We start from the raw sequence: 19,253 nt of genomic DNA, 5'->3' as shown, positions 1-19,253 counted from the left end.
CCCCACGCCTCCGGAGCGGGGGCCAGCGCCGCCGCCCCGCCCGCCGCCGCTGCGCGCCGGGGCAGGAGCCGAGCAGGTGGCCGCGGGCAGCGCCGCGGCATGTGAGCGGCCCTCGGCCCTCGGGAAGGCAGCACCGGCCCCCGTCCTGCGCTGCCCTCCCTTCCCCGCACCTCCCCGGTACGGCCGCGAAGCCGGGGCGGAGGTAGGGCGCCCGCAGCGGCAGCCCAGCGGCGGCCGGGGGCTGAGCGCCGCGCCCCGCCGGGGGACGGCCGTGGCGGAGGGCGGAGGGGAAGAAGAAGAGGAGGAGGAGGAGGAGGAGGAGGAGGAAGGCTGCGCGGGGCCGGAGGGACGCGGGAGCCCCCCGGCCGCGCAGGATGAAAGTCACGGTGTGCTTCGGGAGGACGCGGGTGGTCGTGCCCTGCGGGGACGGGAACATGAAAGTTTTCAGCTTGATCCAGCAAGCGGTGACCCGGTACAAGAAGGCGATCGCCAAGGTGAGGGGCGCGGGGAGCGGCGCCCGCGATCAATATGGCGCTTCCCGGAGTGGGGAGGGAAGCGAGGGGGAAAGTCCGGGCTGCCCCGCGGGGGGGAGCGGCGGGGGCGGGGCGGGGGGCGGCGGGCGGCGGAGCCCGCGGGGAGCGTGTGCCCGGCGCCGCCGCGGGGAGCGGGGAGGGGGGCTCGGCCCCTCCGCAGCGGCCAGCGCGGCCCCTCCGCGGCTCCCCGCGGGCCCCTGGAGGGCCTCGGCCCTTTGTTCGCCGGTGCCTGGCGGCCCCCGGGGGTGTCGGTGCGGGGGCCGCCCGCACGCGGCCGGCAGCGCAGCGCGGGGGGCGGCGGTGCCGGGTCCGCCCCGGGGCGGGTGGTGGGGCCGGGGCGCCGCGGGCCGGGCGGGAGCCGCCGCGGAGGGCTGGAAATCCAGCTCCAGGCTTCCCGGCCCTCCAGGCCCGGCGGGGAAGGCGGTGCGAGGGGACCCCGCCGCAGGGGCGTCCGGCGGCGCCCCCCGGGCCACCTCCGCGCCGGGCCAGGCTCCGAGCGGGCCGCAGCAGCGCGGCCGCCCGCGGCGCCTCCGCGCCCGCCGCGCCGCGGGGAGGCTGCGCTGCGGGACGGCCCGCGGTGCCCCGGGGTGCGGGGAGCGCCGGCCCGGCCCGGCCCGGCCCGGCCCCCCGCGGGGCTGAGCCCGACACCCGCCCGCGCCGGCCTCCCGCAGCTCTGTGTTGAAATCCCTGGCAGTTGCAGACTTGGCTTTCCCTCCACGGGCAACTTGTTGGGCTTTGGGTTTTTTCCCCTTACTTTTTTTTTTTTTCAAAATTTTCTTTCTCTCCTCCCCTCCTCCCTTTCCCCCGCCCTCTCCGTACTTTCTTGTTGCTGCAAACTTCTTTTTAATCAACTGGTTTGTTGGGCAGTATGACCATCGTTGGTTGAGAACTTCAGCAGTGCCGTTCCCCTTTCCTGTGCCTTATCGATTCAAGAAGTTTGAATGTGCTTCTCCCCCTTAGCCCTTCTGAGACATTTTACACTTCTGAGCCTGGAAGTTTTGCTTTGGCAAATGTAGACTTCTAGGCTGTCTTGAATCATGCAATGGAAGGAATATTGTGAACGGTTCATTAATTGGTTTGAAGTGATTCCTGAACAAATTTTTAAAATCAGTTTTTTCATAGAGAATTCTAGATGCTGGGAGGAGAAAAGTAACTGAGTAACCCTCCCCACCTGATTCCTGAAGAACATGGTTTTGAAGACAGCAAACATTCTGATTCTGGCTGGAAAAAGAAAAAAAAATTATTCTCTAGGATATGGCTGTGGCTGCATACCAGCTGTCATTCATATACAGCAGTTAAAGCACATGGCAGTCTACTTGCATATAGGATACTGGGGCAGAAAGTACCTCTCTAGTTAAGGTAAAGCAGTGAACAGTAAAGTGAGACTGTGGAACACGTAATGCCTCATTGGGCCATTCGGTGAGATGTGTTTGTAACATTGGTTCATCACTGTTGCAGCATTAAGAAAAGGAATTATTTTGATGTGTTTTGTTCCAAAACTGTGGCCCGTGTAACTCCTGTGGTATGGACTGCATCCTGGCTTCCAGCTATTAAGTCGCATTAAGGGATGGCAGTTGCATTCTGCAGCATAATGTTAAACCTGGGAGGGATTGAAGTTGTAACTGCAGGAGAGACACAGCACAGTCACTAGATAAAGGTTACATCATTGCAAATTTCATTTCAGGAAAAAAGTGGCCCAGCTGTGGAAGCATGGGAAGGAAAAAAAGTAGCTCTGAATGGCCATGCACTTATTAAAAAGGCAGTTTGCAGAGGGACAGCCAGACTTTGACTGGCCCTTGGTATCAAAGGCTCTGCATCCTGGATTAAAATGACATGGTGGTTTTATTTATTAGTATTTATATGGTGGTTATGCTAAATGCCACTGGTATGGACTTGAGGTAGCTGCAATTACTGAGATTGTTTCTATTATATGGAAATTCCGTGGTTGAAGACAGTAGCAGTGTCCGTGGGCTTTCTCTGAGTGTTTTATATGGTCACCGTCAAACCTTAGTTTTAACTTAAAATTGCTGAAGATTTTCTGTGGTGATGTCTAGTTAGTAAGGAACTGGATCTTATAGTAAGTAGGTTTTGTAAATAGGTGTATAGTGCAGTTTGCTGTGCTTGCAGTAGAGTAACATAGTAATTTTATGGTTTGGATGTCAGAATTACACAGATGACTATTTTTGTAGCAGTTAGATGGTTCCTTTCTGTGCTAGTGTAGCAGATGAGCAAATCTTCACTTCATAAAGCCACAAGAAAGAGGACAAAGTAATTCCTAGCTGAAAGGATTGAAAGTATATGTGCCCATATGATCTCAGTCTGGCAGCTTGTGTCAAGCTAACACTGAAATCTACTTCACCACCACTATGCTCTTACGGAAAGAAGTATATCTGGTGGAAGATTATTCAAAATATTTGAATGTAGTTTATGGTTTTCATACTTACAGGAAAACCAGCATTTCTCATCCTGCAAGAATGTGTGTGTCTACTGTATGAAGCAGTTCCCTCAGGAGAGCTCCTTGAGAACTGAGTTGTCAGCCCTTCCCAGGTTACCTCCCGCTTTGTCACGGTTTCCCGGTTGTGATTAGCAGTAAGTGATCTGCACAGTGCACTTCTGATGTCCCTGTGCAGTCGTAGTGAGGCAGCCCAAAACTGTGCTTGTGGTATGCCAGGAGTGAAAAACTTCAAAATTTGACCTCAGTGTTCTCGCTTAGTATTATTGAGGTTGAAGAGACATGTCAAGAATGGAAAAAGTACTTAGGGAGAACAATCCACGAAATAGTAAGGTTCTTCTCTCTGTAAAACTTTAGGAGTTCAAAACATAAAGATAACACAACTGCAGGTAACTGCAGTTAGTGCTGTGTGCTATGTCTTTGATCAGGATTCATAAATCTGCAAAAATGAATTATGGATTAACACCGCTGACAATGCTAAGCCTTTGTGTGTGGAATTAGTTATTAGTAGGACAGGCTGTGTTTAAAGGCTGGTGTAGGTAGTGTGTGTAAATTTTTCTGTTCTTTTGCTTTCATTCCAAGACAAGTTTTGTGTCTGAAATATGATGCATTCTTTTTGTAGTTTGTGTTTGTGGGAAATGAACAAGCAAGTGATAAGAGATGTTTGAAATGTCCACCTTGTTAAGGGCAAGTAGAGTCAGCAAAATCGATCATGCTTAATGAAACCCAGTTTTCATGGGGGCAGCTAATGGTGCACTTCTGTGTTGCTGGATGGACTGATGCAGCCTCTGGCACAATCTCTGCCTGAGTCTTAAAGGAGTACAGCTTGGGCAGGGGATGGCTGGCCAGAGGAATGGTAGATGCATTTTCCAGACCCTGCTGGTCAAGGGTTGTGAACATTTGGAGTTGGTGTAGTCCTAGCAATTAAATTAATGATTAAAAGCTTGCAAGAAGGTAAGAGATTTAAGAGGTTAGGTCAGCTGTATCTGAGTGGCTTAACATTGATGGCAAGAGATGATGGCCTGCACCAAAAGGGAGAAAGCAGACAGGCAGTTGAGATGAAACATGCTTATCAAATATTGAACTAGTGTTAAAAGGTGGAAAATTATTATAAAAATGATATATGGAAAGGAAGTAATTCTGCATCTTGTAACTTTGGTTTGATCTAGATGTAGCCAGAGATATTTGTGACTTTTTATGTTGACTTTTGACTGTCAGCATAATCTTTTGTGCTTTGTTTTTTGGGGAGGATATGGTAAGCATTTTAACTTACCTTCTTTTTCTTACAAGTAAAAATAGATATGCATAAGCAATGGGTAGATATAATTAAAAGAAAAAAAATAAGTGATGTAAACGAGCATGGTAAGCAAGAATACAAAAGAGGAAATCGTTGATTTGCTGGAGTTGTTCATTGTCACGTTCAGTCCCTAGAGGCATTGTTTGGTCTCCATGATAGTTCAGGCTGATGCCCTGCATATCATGAGCTTGTAGTGATGTTCCTAGACCTTATATATAACCCTCATTTTCCAGTTAAGTTAAAATTAACTTATTTTCCAGTTAAAATGAGTACATTAACAGTTTTCCTGCTGAATCCTGCTGATTTTAATAGAGGTCTTGAGACACCTTTCCCCTCTCTTGCCAAATGTTATAGGAGATGCAGTTTTGTGGGAGTTTTCATGTTGCATGGAACAATACTCTAATTGTTAATTTGAAAACTGCAATGCACTAATATTTGTGAAAAGAAATTGTAATCTGGTCTTTGATAGTGTTAGAGGCTGTTGCTGATAAGAGACCAGAACTCCAGGAAAGTTGGCAGTGTAAGCAAAGGTAACAGGTGTCAGATGACCATATTCTCATTTAATTTGTATGTTGGGGGCTTAGGCCACCCAGAGCTTAAAGTTCCATCTCTTTGGTAGGTCTGACATTCATCAGCAGGGAATTGTGAGGGAGGAAGGTTGTAGCCTGAGTGATTGTGTTTGTGAAGCTGGCTTTTTTTCCCCTGTTTTTGATTTTATTCTCCCCATTGCCAGCTAACGGGGATTATTTGCTTAAAAGTCAGTTCTCAGACAGCCGGTTCTCTGCCAGGTACACAAGGGCAGCGTTGATACAAGTTATGTTCTGCTGAGCAAACAGTTGCACAGTTCCTCATGACTGTGTCACTGGGGCATCGTTTGTAGAGCCTAATACAGGGGTGGGTTGGTATGAAAATCTGCTGATTTTACTTGGGCTTTGTATTGTTTTTGGCTCATTCCCTCCTTGAGCCTGACCACTAGGTTTTTGCCACGGGCTTAAATGGATCTGCCACAATGCCCATTCAGTGACCCCTTTGGCAATAGTCGAGGGCAGCAGTGGCTAAATTTAGCATAAAAAAGATTTGAAGTTCTTTTTGTACGTGCGTGTGGGTTTTTTTTCCTTTTTCAGATTTGGATTTCATTTTTCTTTATGTGCGAATCTCAAGCCTTTTTTAAGTAGAAAGAAATCTTACATGATTTTTACAGAAATTGTTTTACAGAAATACTTCCAGAATATACAGGAATCCTCCGTAGGATTCGCAGAAAGGAACCAAAACACCAAAAAATCCCTGTAGCCCCTGCTGCTCAGTTGGCTATCAGTTTAGTTCTAGCTGACACCCCCAGGATGATGTTTCTGGGCTCTGCATTCAGTGTTGGCTGGGTAGTATTTCAGTGATTTACCTGAGGTCAGCCAGGATTCCATGGGACTCCTGGTAGTTCTCTTGAGCTGGCTCTTGACCTCTTCGGTGGTGCTGGGCTCCCAACAGCGGCAGTGAAACCCAGCTGATGGGTTATTCTGCTGAGGTTTGGTAAGCAGCAGTGGAGAGATGGTAATTTAAGGAGGAAAAGTACTGAAATGGGTCATGATTGCTTCATATTTAGAAAGCTGCTGTGTGATCCTGCAGGTGTGGTGCAGGAAATGCGAGGCTACAGTGATAAATTCTCTCTGCTCAATATGGAAAACTTCCTATTAACCTCTTCTCTCCAGTTCCCTCTGTGTTTTCAGCCAAATCAATGGGTTTATGTCATTGGCTCATCTGGAAATACAGATGACTCTTGCACACATTGTAAGAGAAGTTGCAGGGTGAAGGTAGAAATGAGCCTTTGGAGCGAGCGTGGCAGTGGCTGCGGAGGTCCCTTGTGTGGGGACTTTGCTGTACAGCAGTGCTGTGCCCCAGGGCACCTGTGGCTTGCAAGGCAGGAACTGCACAAGCCCTGCCATGCCCTCTCTGCCAGCTCTTGCCCCAGTTCCGAGCCATCCCTGCAACAAGGGAGGAGGCTTGTCTTGAAAAGACCTGAGGGAGCTGGACCCCTGTGATTTGAGCAAGCTGGCACTTGGGATTATTCAAAGCTAATAAAGAAGACTATATTCTGTAGTGTTTAAAAAGAGGGTCTTGAGCAGTGGACAGTGTGTAAACCTTCAGCTTTGAAGATGATTTCAGGGAAGGATGTTTGTGGTACTGCTGAGGCTGCCTGGTGTGAGCAGCACCTATCTCCAGCTGGACAGGATGGCTTTCAGTTTGGCATTATGTGGTTTCTCAGTGTTTCACTATTACTTAACAGTGATCAAAGTGAAGTGTGTGTTTGTGGAAGAGTGGCTTGAGAGTGATTTCCCCGTTGAGCAAAGCACCATTCAGCTGCTGAGCAATTCCTGTAGCTCTGATGGGAGGGCTGTGGAGGAGCCTGTGAAAGTGCTCAGCACATTTGGGGAACAGTTCCTGGAGGCAGTCTGGGGTTTAGGGAGCTGCCAGCCTTTCTTCTCCTGGGCAATAGCCTTCCACCAGTGGAAAGCCATCTGATTCTCATAGCTTTTTACACTTGAACTTCACTTATAACAGTCACAGATGTTTTAGTTCTGTTATAAAAACACCACTGGAAGTAACACTTTCTCAGTTATACCAGACTATGACATCTTTTGGTTGTGGCACATTTAATCCGGTAAAGTAAGATGGAGTAAATGGGGAAGAAATGCTGGGGATCTTAGTTATACAGAATACGGTTCATGTAGCTTTAAAACAATTTCCTGGTTCTTCAAAGGAAAACAAACCTTTTCATCCAAATATAAATTGAATGGATAAAACATGCAACAATGCTGAACCAGTGCTTATGTATATTGAAAATAAAGTGGAATTCTTCTAACATCAATCCAGAATATAGCACAGATGTTCTCACTCAGAAATATTTTCTGAGCAGTAAGAAAATAAAAAGTGAAGCAAAAAGTATTAAAAAATTCTCGAACATACTTTAGGGCATCTGTGCTTTATTTTTATTTCCTCCTTTTTAATATACATTATATATTTTCTTTGTTTCTTTGAGGTCATTTTGATGTAATGCTCAGCAAGTCTGGTACTGGAAAATGGATAAAAAAATACCAAAAACCAAACTGCCTTTGAGCTAAGTTACATAATCCAGTGGGGCTGTTTAAAAAACTGAGAAAGTTAAAAACAGCAGCACAGACATACATAATACTCGTTGAAATGACTAATATTACTGGTGAAAGATATGAGTCAAACTTTAAATTGGGGAAAAATAATTTTAAATTAACAGCAAATATTAAGGCCTTTTTTGTTTTTGGGAGAAACACAGTTTTTCTTGTTACAATATGTCAACAGTGTCAGGGTTTTTTCTCCTGTGGGTATTAGTTATTTTCTCAAGTAAATCCCAGATGTTTGTTAAATTTTTAATAATTTTAATAATTTTTTTTTTTGTTTTTTGTTTTTTTTTTAAATCAGGTAGCAGGTACTTGTTGGCAACATTTTTCTACTTCAGTTTACAGTGACAAAGTGATGCTCATTAAAGACCATTTAGTCCCAAACAAGAAGGAGAAATGCATTCCTGCTTTCCTGCTAAAACTCTTGGACTGCATCCCACACCCTACATCTCAAGCCTGGGATGGTGCAGGAGAAGAGGAATGAAAACCAAAAGAGTTTCTGTGCAAGGGGATGATCCTTGCTGCCCAGGGGCAGAGATGAGCATCCCCCGGAGCTGGGCCCTGGGGTGCTGCTGTGTTCCTGCCAGAGACCATGTTCTGGTGCTGGACAAGTTGGCTGGGGTTGTCTCCTGGATTGTTGTGCCTCCAGGACAGGAGGCAGGACTTCTGTGTTAGGACTTCTGTGGTGACAGAAATAGGCCTGGCACAGAAGGGAAATGACTCTGGACAGAGGGATGGTCTTCTGTGGGGGTGGAAAAAAGGATGGGATGTCCTTGGAGTTTGGTGAAAGGAAATGCTTTTGAGGTATGGAGGGATAGCTATGACTCCTGTTGTTTTTTTTTTTTTTTTTTTCCATGTGAGTGGGAAATGGGAGTTTGCATGGAAGCAAGACACTAATGCAGTACATTAGGTAGAGACAAACAGAGAATGCCAAAGATGGGAAGAAAGGGTTAACTTGGTGCCCTGGAGGCAAGTGGTCCATTTAACAAGAGGATGAAAAATTGACCTCAGTGGCACAACAGATATCACCCAAAGGCTTTATTTTCAAAATAAACCTGTGGAATTCATTGTAGGAAACCTTTCTTTCTGGGCAACAAGCTTAGTGAAAGTAGTGTATCCCTGATTTGGTAAGGAAAATAGACTCTGTTTTGTAAGAGCAATGTCACATTTTTGGCCATACTCTCCACATTTGCTCATGCTCAGCCTGCTGCTGTTGCAGTGAAATTATGAGTTCGTTGCAGGAGGAGCAAGATGGTATATCATTAGCAGTTTTCTTTTTAAGTGGCAACATTTACAGGATTTTTTTTTTTTCCGGGTGTGCATGTCTTTACAGAAACAGAATAGCAATTTAAAATGTTTCTGGTGTTGATGTTGTATTACTAAGGAAAAAAAAAAAAGGTTATGTGGGTATAAAGTATTTTAAATGGAGATAGAACTTCTGGGAGTGCCTGTATGTTTGTGTGTGCACCCACTTAGGTGTTTTCATTTGTTTGAAGAAACGTAGCCGCATTTACTAAATGGAAAAGTAGTTTCACCTTACCCCATCTTTTTTGCATGTGCTTTCAAAGTTGTTGAGTTACTCTATCTTCCCCCTAGGCAAAGGCCACATAATGTTTTTTTTCTCCTCTGTTAAATGTCAAAAGCAATATCTTACTTGTGAGAACCTTGCAGCAATACAGCTCTTTGTGCGTGTAATGAGCAACTTCATTCCAAGTTCTTGAAGATCTGAACAGGAAGGAGCTGAATTCAATAAATATTGGAAAAATTACTTTTAGGGATGCTGGAGTGTCTCTGAGACACCACACATCTGAAGGTTTTGTTGCTGTAACAACTTAAATGACAGTTGAAAAACCCCAATAAATTGGAAGTTTTTGAACCTTTTGCTTCTTTAATAGGCTGCTAAATGAAATAACAAAGCTTGACTTAATTCAACCTCTCCAAGAACCTGTTGGACCATATGTTATTTGTGTTGTTTTAAGTGTGCATTTGTTTGTGCTGTCAGTTTGCCCCTCTGCCTTCCTGTGAAGAGCCTGTGCCTGCAGCTGTGAGCACCAGGAAAGCAGCCAGCCACCAGGTACCAAAGGAAGAGTTTAGACAGGAGGGCTGTGGTGACCAGCCATTCCTGGTGGATGAACTCTGGCCTCAGCACTGTGTGCAGCCTGAGGAGGGAAGGGATTGTACTCACCTTGAAATTGTCTCTGGCAGTAGCAGACTGCTGGAAGACTGCTAGCCTGAAGTGTTAGGCTTTGCTAAAAGTTAAAAAGTGTTGTGCAATTATAGTAATTTGGAGAGTATTACCATAGTAGGAGAGTAGTCATCTCTGTACACCTCAGTGATTCTGCTGGGTGTTTCTGGTTTTTGCTATAGAGATGGGTGCTGGGTAAGAGAAGAAATGCTGCTGCTTTTGCAGGGAGATGAGGGGAGGTAGCCCAGCAATGGCTGTGGCTTTCCTGGAGTGGGGGAGCGGCTTTTGCAGGGCTCCTGCGAGGGGTGTGTGTGCGAGGGGCTCAGCGAGAGGCAGCAGGTCCGGTTTGCATCAGGGTGAGGCTGTGCCCAGGGTTAATCCCTAACCTCTGACAAAACTGCTGCTTCTCTTGTGGCATTGTAGGAACGAGGTGCCTGGGGATGGGGAAAGGAGACCCAGCACGAGAGACTCCTCCACCCTCACTCAGACAAACTGAGTCCTGTTTTCTGGGAATGGTGCAAGTTCAGAGCATTGTTGCCAAATCCTGTATTGAACATTTTTTAATGTAATTAATAATACTAATTTGAGAAGATAGGTTTGATGGTTTTTGCTCTCACGAGTTTTTTTTAACAGGAGCAAGAGCAACCTCTTTTTAGTTTTTCTTCAAATGAAAAATAGCATAAATAAATGCTGTCTGTAATAATCCTGGAAAATTTGAAGTCTGCACTAAGAGATATCAAGAAAAAGTGGGCTGGCTGAAGTAAAGTAAAGCTTTTAAATTCAGAATACTGTGTTAGCATAGGCTCTCTTTGTAAAAAGGCCAGTTAATGCGATTTTAAATGACTATATGTATGTATGTATGTATGCAAAATATTTGTATATTTAAGAACTTCTATTTGATGAGAAAACTATATTTTCTGGACTTAACTAACCTGGCCTTAAAAGGAAATGTTATGCTCTGTAGGTAAAACAGGATATTTAACTTGTGGTTATGTTAGGCAGAGGAGTAGTCTCCTCACCCTATACACAGTGATCATTCAGGGACACAATCCTTTCTTTGGTAAACTAAACTCAGCTGTTAATGTGTGTGAAATGTTACTGTAATCAATGTCTTAAAAGTCTCTCCTTTATTAGCATGGCTGTTTGAAGTAAATTCCTGATGACCCTTTTGTTGATTTTGCCTTGCCATAAAATAGCTGTTGTTAGCTGGAAGCCACAGGTAATGAACATCTTGTATCGTATCTTTTGGTGTTTATGGAATATTTAGCTGAAAAGGCTTCTGGTCCTTACCCTGTCTCTGTGGAGGTAAGAAGTTTCTTTTGCTGGTGAAATTCCTTAGCTGATAAATGGAAGCAACAGTGTAGGGGAGTTAGCTTGCACAAAGAGCTAATTTGTGCTGAGTTAAATATTCTTTTGCTATTTGAATATGAGGTAATTAGCTTGAATGTACTGCTGTTTACCTTTTAACATCTGGAAAAATCTAAACAATCTGATGAAGGGAACTGTATCCTAAATCTACTTCCAAAAGATTTTTTTTTACAGTCATGTATTTCAGACTTGACTAAATCTACTTTTTGTGGTAGTGTTTTCCCAGTGGCCAGTGACCTGGGAAAAAGTGCTGAACTAAATGGTCAAGGAAAGGTTTGGGCAAGGCTCTAGTGCTGTCCTGTGGGCTATTCAGGGTAATCAGATAGATCCACATAATTGTCCCCTTTCTAAAACTGCTGTCAAGGTGGACCTGTAAATGCTTAGGCATGCATACTACTCTTCTCAGTTGCAAAAATAATCACAATATTTGCCAAATCCATCCACTGTACTTGAGTCCAGGTAGTATAAAATGTATTTTATTCTAAATTACCCCAATTTCATAGCTCAGAACTTGCTTGGTCTTATATCGGAACAAAATAAAAAGGCTTTTTAAATTTGCTTTATGTGAAAGTTATTAAACTATTTGGAATCTGTAAATCATAATAGCTAATTTTGTAAAATGTATGTCTTGTTTTCATGGAATCATAGAGTGGTTTGGGTTGGAAAGGATCTTAAAGATCACCTGCTTCCAATCCCCTTGTCACAGGCAAGGACACCCTCCGTTAGACTGGGTTACTCAAAGCCTGATCCAACCTCACCTTGAACACTCCAGGGATGGGGCACCTGCAGCTTCTCTGAGCAGCAGGGAAGTTGCAGATTTTATGGGTTTTACGGGTGGTCTGTGTTTCCCTTTATAAGACCATGTATTATGTCTGTGATTAGACAGTGTGTAAAGGCCGCTTTAGCTCTAGCAGCCTTCGCAAGCTGCTTCTGATTCAGTGAGCCAGTGTTTTGTTGCCTTCTGAAAGACTTTGTTTCCAAAGGTTGGTGGATGCCAGAGACATGGTGAATAGAGAGAATTAAGACACAATGAGTCCACATTTTTTTCTTGATCAGTCTTGGGGATTATAGTTGTATGTGATATTGGGAAAAAAACAAAAAGTTTGTCTGTAATTAATTAGTGTTTTAGAAACATGTTGTTTATAATTCAGAATTTTATGGTCACTTTTTTCAAAAAGTGTGCTGTTGTTTCTGAACTTCAGTGTGGAGTGTGATAATTCACTTTGTGTTTTGTGTTACTCTTCAGTGTAAGGTAGAAGCTGAGATAGGAAGCAGAGATCTGAACTGGGTTTATAATCAACAGCCCTTTGCAGCCTGCCTTTCACCTAATGGGCTGCTAGGGAAGCCAGCCTTTGGGGAAGATCACTGCCTTTGGGTTTGTGCACTGTGCCTAGATGCAATAGATAAGAGCGTCAGTTCTTTGCAATTGCAAATTGTGTATTTCTCAGCATGAACAGCAAATCAGAGACAGCCTGGTGCTGCTCACTTGCTTTGCCGAGAGGGAGGGGCTGTGAAATCAAACACTGAGTTCAAAGATGCCAAGGTCTGTCTGTTTTAGCTTTGTGGCTCCCCTCTCCCTCTTTCTGAATAAGTAGGACTACAAATACAGCATGATATGTAAAAGCAAAGCTGTGGAGCCTTCCCCCCCCCGCTTGCATCTTTATATATAGTTCATTCTGCAGATCAGACTGTCACACCTGCTACCAGCCTCCTTCAGAGAGCAGATTGCAGCCTTGCAATTTAAGTGCTCCTAACATATGTTGGTGATACACCAGCAGGAGGACAAGGCTTTTAGCTTTGATAGCTTTCCCAAACCATTCTGCTGGTTTGGGAATGTTGTTAAATGGACAAGGGAGAAACAAAATAACAGAGTAATTTTGAAAAAAATACTAAAGTAAAAATGCAGGATAAAGTGAACTAAAAGCAATCTGCCACTTTGTTTATTTTTTTAAAGCATGTATTTTAATACATATGCTTGGTATAGAACTCCACGAATAAAACTTTCCCCTTTGTGTGATGACTTACTCTGTTGGTCATTGCCATGGTGTTGAGTTTCCACATCTGTATCCAAACTCACTGGTGCTGGCTTGCTGTGTCCCATTGCCAGGCACCAGCTCTGTTACTGCAAGGCAAGCAGAGGCTCTGATTTATGATGAGGTTGGGCTGCCATGGTATATTCCACCCTAGTAGATGAATAGCTTTTATAACTTGCTTTCATTGTAGAATGAACTACTTCAAATATCCTAATTTTTAACATGGAGGTAAGGTTATGCATTCAGGTTGTGCAAGTTGTTACAAAAAACTGAATGTTTTGTGTCCCTATACAGTTAAAAGATTGACTAACTCAGCTCTAATTCAGAAGTCAGAGCATCTTCAGAGAAGTTTAATGTGGCTTGAGTAATACATTGTAAAAAAATGAGAGGTACTTTTTTTTTGTGAAAACTATTGCTTAGTTCATTTTAGCAAATTTCCTGGTGCACAAGAGCCCGAATTATAGAAAGAGATATATGTAGAAGTGAACAGGAGAGACTAAAAGTGTCGTGGTTCAGATTTAAGAAACAGGTACAGTGTCTTTTGGTTCCTTTCAGAAGCATTGGCTGAATCTTACAGTGAAGATACAGGAAATACCTGGTTATTTTTGCTTTCCTGATGCTGTGATTAGAGAACAAAAATGTATGTATCAATGCGCTGCTTCTTCAGGTATGAAAGAGGGGCACAGAGTAGAAGTGGGCTGCTTTTTATCACTGCTTCCTGAAGACAGGCCTGCATTAACTGGAAAACTGTGTAGGTTTATTCCAAATAAAGATGATGGTGCATGGGATTGCTCACCTGGGAGCAGCGTAGTGTATTCCCGTGGCTCATTCCCTACAAGGACCTCATTAACTGCATTTCACAACAGCACAATGTTAATTGCAGCAAGTGAGTACTGGCATAAAGTCCTTCTGTGGTTTTCTCTGCATCTTTCTTTGACCTTAGGAAAGAGAAAAATGCTGTACTGGTTGTCTGTGCTGCAGCAAAGCTGCGATGCACCCATCAGTTGTAAGAGCATGCAACTCCCAAACTATCTGCAAGGAGATGGCTCTTCAGCACCTACTTCTCTTAACAGGGCAATTTTCTTCTTTGCTTTGCCACATTTCCCTTCAAAAACAAAATTGGCAAACAAATGTCATAGCAGGAGATTGGCAAGTATGGATTTATCCCCGCAGGGTGCATAGAGAAAGAAGGCACAGGGGGTCACTGCCTGATCCAGGACCACACAAGCAGTTTGGAACCAAGTTGGAAATAAAGTACTAACCTGCTGACTCCTTACTTGCAAGACTGTCTTTGCTCTCTAGTAAGGATGTGGTAAAATGTTACTGTACTTAGTCCTTTTCCTATTCTGTAGCTCAGACACTGTATGAAAAGACACACCAAGCTTCCCAAGCTGGAAAGAGAGTAGCTTTTGGTAATTGGCTGTTGGGAAGAAGGTATTTTTGTTTTAGAAAAGTGTAGAGTCCGTCATGTCCTACTGCTTAATAATATCTGTTTCGTAACTAATTTTTTTTCAAATTTTGTTGAAACTTTCATATAATATCTGTCCTTGACAGAGTAGGATATTGATTCCAGTATTGTTTCAATGTTTGCAACTTAGAATGTAAGTAAAGGAAATGCTTATGTTTGACTTCAGTATGGCTATCTAAAGTGATTTATGAATACTGATTTTTTTTAAGTTCAGGTGACACACTGAAGCCAGAGGAGGTCTGTAAGTGATTTATTTGGTTTGATATGAGAAAATTGGAGAAGGGGGAATATTAATCCATGATAATACATTTTGTATCTGTTTTTAATTTTTTTTCCCTTCATTAAAGTTCTGAAGTATTCTCTTAATACAGAAGTGTTGTAAATAAAGTGGACATGGTCAAGAAATCTGGGCAGTTGGTAAGTGCTTTAATAGTGTTCAGCTGATGCTGGTAAGAAAGAAATGCCTTCATGCTTATGCATTTTTTTTCTTTTTAAGACTGATGGGGTTAATTGCCTTGGTCTCAACTTAGCTTGTAGACTACTGTGGTATAGATGGTGATTTAAAAGGAACTCAGTCTACCAAAACTTTTAAATCGCCTCTGCATACAGTGCTGAAGAAAGCATGTTTTCCCCTTGTTAGGTGTAAGCATTCATGATTATAATGTCACATTAGGATTTCTATATTATGAATAAGGAAATGTGCAGGGCTACAGTAGGGCCAGAGACAGCAAACTACTTGCTGTAGTACAAATTAAATAATTATAATACTAAACCCTGAAAATCGGGGTTTTGCAAATCGTATTCCACCCTAAACTAGTTCTTTTAGAATGATTGGTTTGAATTTAGCAAGTGATTTAGCTTTTGTATTTTAAAAAACATGCTACAGCATAACAGCTATTTATTAATACTGCTTTTGTTGAAACCCTCAGATTTTATTAACAGCTGTAATAGTCATTGTGTTATCTCCAGCATTCTGCAAAAATGTGGCTGGTGGACTATGCAATTGGGGGTATTTATGAAATAATTTTAGATGGTATTATAACTGTTTTTTATCTTTTTCCTCTAGAACCTGTATTTTTAAGTGACTCTGTACAGCTTTGATAACATGCTGTTATTAGGCATGGAGAACCTGATTTCCAAGAAATCTTGTAGAGTATCTTAAAGATTTACATGAATTATTTTGTGTTTCATGTTGTTTTGACATATCCCTCTTATTTTAGACAGCGCTCTGCAGCAGAAAGCCCCTGAGAAAAGAAAAGCTGCTTGTATTTAGATTTAACAGTCTTGAGGCAACAGTGCTGATGCTTTGCTTCCTTTGCTGCCACTGGAAACAACTGTTCATGATCTCTTCAATGGTATTGCTGTTCCTGGCTTTTTCAGAAAAATTCATTCTGTTCTACTACATTCTACCCTCTATTGTTGTCTTCTGGTGTTGTTTCTGATTCTTGCGATTGATTTTTGCACAACAAAGTCCCCTTTTTTTGAATGTGCTGCATGCACATCAAAGATGCTAGTTTAGGTTTCCTTGTCCTTCTGCATTTCTGAGTTTTATAACGATACTATGGAAAGAAATAATGATACTTTGGTACAGTACTTCTAGTACAGTATATGTTTTATTTTTAGGCTGTCCACTAGCTGTGTTTCAGGCTGTGTTTGAGCTTCTTTTTTAGCTGTTTTAAACTCAGTCTGTTCTCGATACCAGAACAGTAATCAAAGAACTCTGTATTGTCCTATTAATCTTGCTGATTAACTGATGAGTTGCTCCTTAGGGCATGCAGTAGCAAACAGAAGGGGTGGCTGGTGTGCAGGAATGATCACAACAGCATGCTTTCGCTCCCGACTCTCTCCTGCACTGTCCTCATACGCCTGAGCTCGCCCTGTGAGGAGGATTCACATGGACAGATTTTTAAGCTACCAGCAATACTGTCATGGGAATCCTACAAATGCTACTGAGTCAGGACTTTTAACAAAAAGTTGAGTTTTATTGAAAGCAACTGAATTGCAGTGAGTGGTGATAAATGGATGTATGGTGGTAGGGCTCTGCCAATTCAGATACTGCTTTTTTTGTTAGCCCTGTACTTTGTAAGTGGGATATGTTTCCAAATGAAGATTGTTCTGATAATCACTTAAAAGGCTATTTCTGTTTCTGTTACATCCCAGGTTGCACTTATATTGAATTTGTAAACCATTAAGTAACTTTAAAGTATTTATTTAAGAGCTAGTAATACTTTTTTCATGTAAACACTTTTACTTAATGTTAAGAGGGTGTATAGTCAGCATTTCATCAACAGACAGAAAATGCATTGGATGAGCTTATTGCCAAGCAAGCTGGATATAGAATCAATATTGGAAAAACAACCCCTGAAATGAGCAATGTGAAGTAGAGGAAATAATTTAGTTAGAAATGGAAATTGATAATTGGCTGTATTATATATCTGTATACTTTTCACTGAAGTACATCCGGTAAAATCAGGTATGTTCATCGATTTACAAATTGCTCAAACATGACTGTGATCTGAGTCAACTGAACTCCTTTCCTAGGAGAAACTAACATATCCTGAGGATCAGAAACCCTGAAGGACACTTCTTTTTTGAATCTTACGCTTCCAGGCAGAAAGCGAAATCCTTTCTTTTTTACTCCCCTCCCCCCCCCCTCAAATCTGGAATTGATTGTAGCAGTGGGCACTGTGCTTTCACAAGCACGCTTCCATACAATTGTGCTATTTGCTGGCTTCTTTATCAGTCCAGGGCAAACTGTTCTATCTATTTCTTAATGGTACTTCCTCTCTATTACACTTGCACAGTGCATAGGCATGGTTGATAACATTCAGCTGGATTTGTACAAAAGAATAAATAGGAGTCATCTCAGTTCTACTGGCCACTGAAATACCTTATCTGCTTTTCTGTTCTAAAAAGCTTATCCACATTTTCCCCTGTATCTCATCTACAAAGCATAAAATCTGTGCAAGCATCCTATAGTTTGTGCTGTATGAATCAGTAGAGAAAATAGTCTGCTGCGTGTCTGGAATTTGGTATTTACCTATGAAACCTGGAAGGTAGAGCATCTGTAAAAGAAAATTGTCTCAACCCTTCTTTTGCTGTACTCTGTGAGAATATTATGTTTAGTAAATATACTTTTGAATCTTGAAATGAGCATATATGGTACCAGGCCACTCAGGGAAGTGGTTACTTTGTTGTGGTGTGTTATGTGATCGGATTTGGTTAGAAATTGTGTAGAAGTATCCTGAAATCAGCAGAACTGTGTCCAGGCAAAGGGATCTGCCAGTACAGATACTTGTAAAATTCTGGAGCTAAAATCTTAGTGATACCCCTTTAGCACTTTGTGACTTGCAGTTTTTTCAGGTAGCAGCCCTGCAGCTGGATGCATACAGTGCCATGAAATGGCTGCAGTGCAGCTCCCCACCATGAGCAGGGGTGGCCTTGTTCCAAGAGTGGTCCTGTGCAGTTCCCAGCTCTGATCAAGGCTGGTGCTTTGTATGATGGGATCACTGGGATTACAGCAGGCAGTGGGGGTGGGAAGGAGAGGAGGCAGAAGGGTCTGTTTGTGTTGGGAATTCATGTCTGTAAGCCTGCTCTTTGAAAGTGGTGAATGTCACCGGTGTCACTTGCTTGGGTCACTGCAGTAGTGCTCGTGGAGGGAATTGCTCCATGGGTGATTGACATCCAGGGACAGAGGGAGCTGCTGTGTTATCCCAACTGTGTCATTACCCTTCCCAAGGCTGCCATGAGTGAGTGAGGTGCCTGACTAAGGGACAGCCCCTCCTGATGACCTGTCAGAGGTTGTCAGACTTGGCTCTGCTGGCCTTTGAAGGACTGCAAGTGAAGCTGAAGCCAGTGCATTTATAGGTAAATGGCTGAGTGAGGATGTGCACTGTAGTTTCAGTATGAATACAGAACATGACATTTCATTGACACAAGTCGATGTGGTGGGTCTTGGGTTTTCAGGAGTAGACTATCTTTGAATTTTCTGGTGGCATTGGAGATCCCCATGTATCAAATTTTTCTTTACATACGGATAATGGCAGGCTCTGTGATGACAATTATCCTTCCTGTTCTGGATAAATATTTTGAACTAAAAAATAATTGATATAGAAAACTGAAGAGAAAAAGGGTAAAGTAGTAAGACACTATGTTTGATCTTGCAATGGTTTATCTTCTGGATAACCACAGGATTGAATTTCATTGGATTTTAGTTACAGGAACGGAGTCCATAATTAAGGAGTTAAGTGCATATCCTGAGAGTCAGGTTACTGACATTTTGAGGAGTTACTTAAGTTAGCTTTATTTTTATTCAGAGGTGGAACTTTTATGGGTTTGTATTTATTTTGATATTTCTTTTATTGTCACCCTCACACTTTCTGCATACACAAAGATTGTTCTGAAGTAGAGTTTAGTTGCTGTTTCATCAAGAAAGAATTTGAATTTTGTCCTCACAAACCTCCACAGTTTCCAGAATGTGTTTGGAGTGGCTCCCTGAAATGCTTTCCAGTGACAGAGAACCTCTGCATGGGTAAGATTCCTCTTTGGTGGGGGTACATGGAAATGCTCAGTTATTCAGAAATGCCTCTGTAGTAGTTTGGGATGAGACTGAAGTTTCATTTTGGGGTGATGTGACATCAGTTGCTGTTGGTAGCCTGCTTCCTCTCATGGGCAAAGGTTGAGATTTCAGCTGTCGGGCAGTCTGGGGAATGTGGTTCCCAAGTGAGGGGGCTGCTCTTCAGTTGCTGGTAAATTGCACGAGTGTAAGGAT

At 42.9% G+C, this 19,253-nt stretch overlaps 1 protein-coding gene across 12 annotated transcripts in view; it reads left to right on the top strand.

Moving 5' to 3' along the window:
• Nucleotides 1-336: 336 nt before the first annotated feature.
• The window catches only part of PARD3 (par-3 family cell polarity regulator), a 446,220-nt gene continuing 427,303 nt past the window's right edge, over nucleotides 337-19,253 (top strand). For all 12 annotated transcript variants that reach the window (XM_005518692.3, XM_088052266.1, XM_014248576.2 and 9 more), the window contains exon 1: nucleotides 337-494. In XM_005518692.3, the coding sequence (XP_005518749.1) occupies nucleotides 375-494 (120 nt within the window). In that variant the 5' untranslated portion in view covers nucleotides 337-374. The remainder of the gene's footprint in view (nucleotides 495-19,253) is intronic.

The sequence above is a fragment of the Pseudopodoces humilis genome, chromosome 1, assembly GCF_049639895.1.
Source record: "Pseudopodoces humilis isolate 2021_Gansu_Grassland_sample_001 chromosome 1, ASM4963989v1, whole genome shotgun sequence".
Classification (NCBI taxonomy): Eukaryota; Metazoa; Chordata; class Aves; order Passeriformes; family Paridae; genus Pseudopodoces; species Pseudopodoces humilis.
Note: the sequence above shows the minus strand (reverse complement) of the source record. Positions and strands in the feature narration are given on the sequence as shown.